Source organism: Orycteropus afer, unplaced genomic scaffold (genome assembly GCF_000298275.1).
Source record: "Orycteropus afer afer isolate SDZICR_OR568_19922 unplaced genomic scaffold, OryAfe1.0 scaffold00171, whole genome shotgun sequence".
NCBI classification, from domain to species: Eukaryota; Metazoa; Chordata; class Mammalia; order Tubulidentata; family Orycteropodidae; genus Orycteropus; species Orycteropus afer.
In genome coordinates this window covers 3,836,899-3,838,998 of record NW_006921758.1, presented here as the reverse complement: position 1 = coordinate 3,838,998, position 2,100 = coordinate 3,836,899, and the positions used below count along the sequence as shown (strand labels likewise).

The 2,100-nt window shown below is 38.7% G+C and overlaps 1 protein-coding gene across 1 annotated transcript in view; it reads right to left on the bottom strand.

The window, feature by feature from the left end:
- ST8SIA1 (ST8 alpha-N-acetyl-neuraminide alpha-2,8-sialyltransferase 1) overlaps nucleotides 1-2,100 on the bottom strand; it is a 209,259-nt gene that overhangs the window by 40,141 nt on the left and 167,018 nt on the right. The window contains exon 4 of the mRNA XM_007946778.2: nucleotides 762-854. Within this exon, the coding sequence (XP_007944969.1) occupies nucleotides 762-854 (93 nt within the window). The remainder of the gene's footprint in view (nucleotides 1-761; nucleotides 855-2,100) is intronic.

Here is a 2,100-nt window from a genome sequence, read left to right as displayed (position 1 = left end):
TAGATTGCCCAACCTTCCTTCTGAGGAGTGGCTGGTGGGTTTTAACCACCAGCCTTCTGGTTAGCAGTCAGGTGCCTTAGGCACTATGCCACCAGAATGTCTAAATGCAATGTTGGCTTCTCTTTTCACAGAGATGGAGGCATCCACTGCAATAGTCCTTATAAGTGGCTAGCTTCCTGATTATCAGTTAGAGGCTGACCTCTAACAACCCTCAGAGCAGCTGCCAAGATTTCTGGAATCTACACTAGGCCAAGAATTTTCCATCTGCTTTCCCAAATTTGACTGACTATAATACAGTATAGTATTACATGATCTATAATAAATATATACTTAAGACTATTCTGACAATATTGCTATTGTAATGCATGCTTATACAGTAGATCAGTCATTTGTTTTCATTCCTGATATTCAGTCCATAGTTGTCAGTCAGGGAGTTGAGACTAAAGCCAACAAATTGGAAAGTAGTCGTAATGTGTAAGCAGGATATAGTCTTGCTTCTTAGAGCAAAACAATTGATTCTTATGTTATTTCTACCATGTCTGAGAGCAAGAAACAAAATCCCAGAGGAAGCGTGAAATATTGTTTGGATTCCCATAATCCTGCCTAGTTTATTTACAATTCCCTCTTTCATCCTTCCTGCCTGTCCAGATGGTTTTCTTCTTTGTTTCCCAAACTGAATTATGTTGACTGCCTTTAAGATGACGAATACTTCACAAGCTTTCCTCTTCAGTTCCTCGCAAACAGGAGTCATAAACTCTTACCTTTGCCGAATTATGCTGGGATTAGCTGTCACTAGATGACTTTTGGACCCAACATCTTTAATGTATTCACTTGACAGGGGAGGAAGATTGCATCTAGAAAAACAAGAATAAACATTTTAGAATGATTTGCATGCTTTTTTTAAATCAAGTCAGTTATAATGACCCAAATAGGAACTTTATTAATTCTAGCTCAACTCACAAATAACTGCTTTTACCACCCTCCCTTTTAATAGACATTGGATGACTAATTACCATCAGCATCTGAAGATGCCGTCATAAAACTAACCCTATTTTAGAAGAAAGAAAATGTCAGCTAGAGGGGTAAATGATCTATGAAGGGAAAGAGGCAGAAACTACAATGTATTTATTCCATTAAAAATACCTTGGAGGTTACTACCTCAAAATATTAGACTTGAAGGCAGAGTTCAGAAGGGTCTACTGCGTAAGAAGACACAGGCCCAGGGTGTTCTCTGCATGCCCATAAGCCTCAAGACAAAGAAAGAAATTCTATTTGTACTTTCCTTTCTTTTCCCAACATCTAAATTGCAATAGTACATTCAAGGCAGTACATTACTCTACCATCTACATCAACACAAGTCTCACTTTTGTGTGTGTGCCCAGTGCATGGGTTGATTACTGGAGAAGACATAAAGATTTGTGATCTAAAGTATATGATTTTCCACTATCCCAGTTGCCAAGGGAAAGCATAGAGATGATGTTTTCCTGGTGATGGAAACAGCCCCTGTGTACCTCTTGTACCAATTGCTTTACCAGGCCACAGTGTCTTATGAACATTTACAACAGAAAATTACAGCCATCATAAACCCAAGTTTCATGGCTTACTGATTGTGTGACATCAGGCAAGTTAGTTCATTTCTCTGGCCTCAGTTTCCCCATTACATAGACTGAGGATAATAACTTTCCCTCTCTCATAGGATTATTGTAAATATTAAAAGTGGCCATCCAAGGTACAACAAGTGGTCTCTACTCATCTGGAGCAAGAGAGGAGGAAGGACAGTCAGGAATAGGAGGAGGATATAAAATGTATGGCTAATTGCCTCCTTTGCTGTGAGACCAGAAGAACTTGATAGATCCTGACTACCACTACTGAACGTATTAATCAATATTACATAGATGAATTCTGATCAAAAGGCGGGGGGGGGGAATGCAGAGCAGAATTTTAAATTCTCCTGGATTCTAGACATTTTGGAGCCATGAGAGGTGGATGAGCACCTGAAACTATTGTCGAGATAATCTTTAAACTTTAAATCAAAAATATCCCCTAAAGTCATCTTAAAACTAAACATTAGTTTAGCTTAACTAGTAAAATATGGCTGTC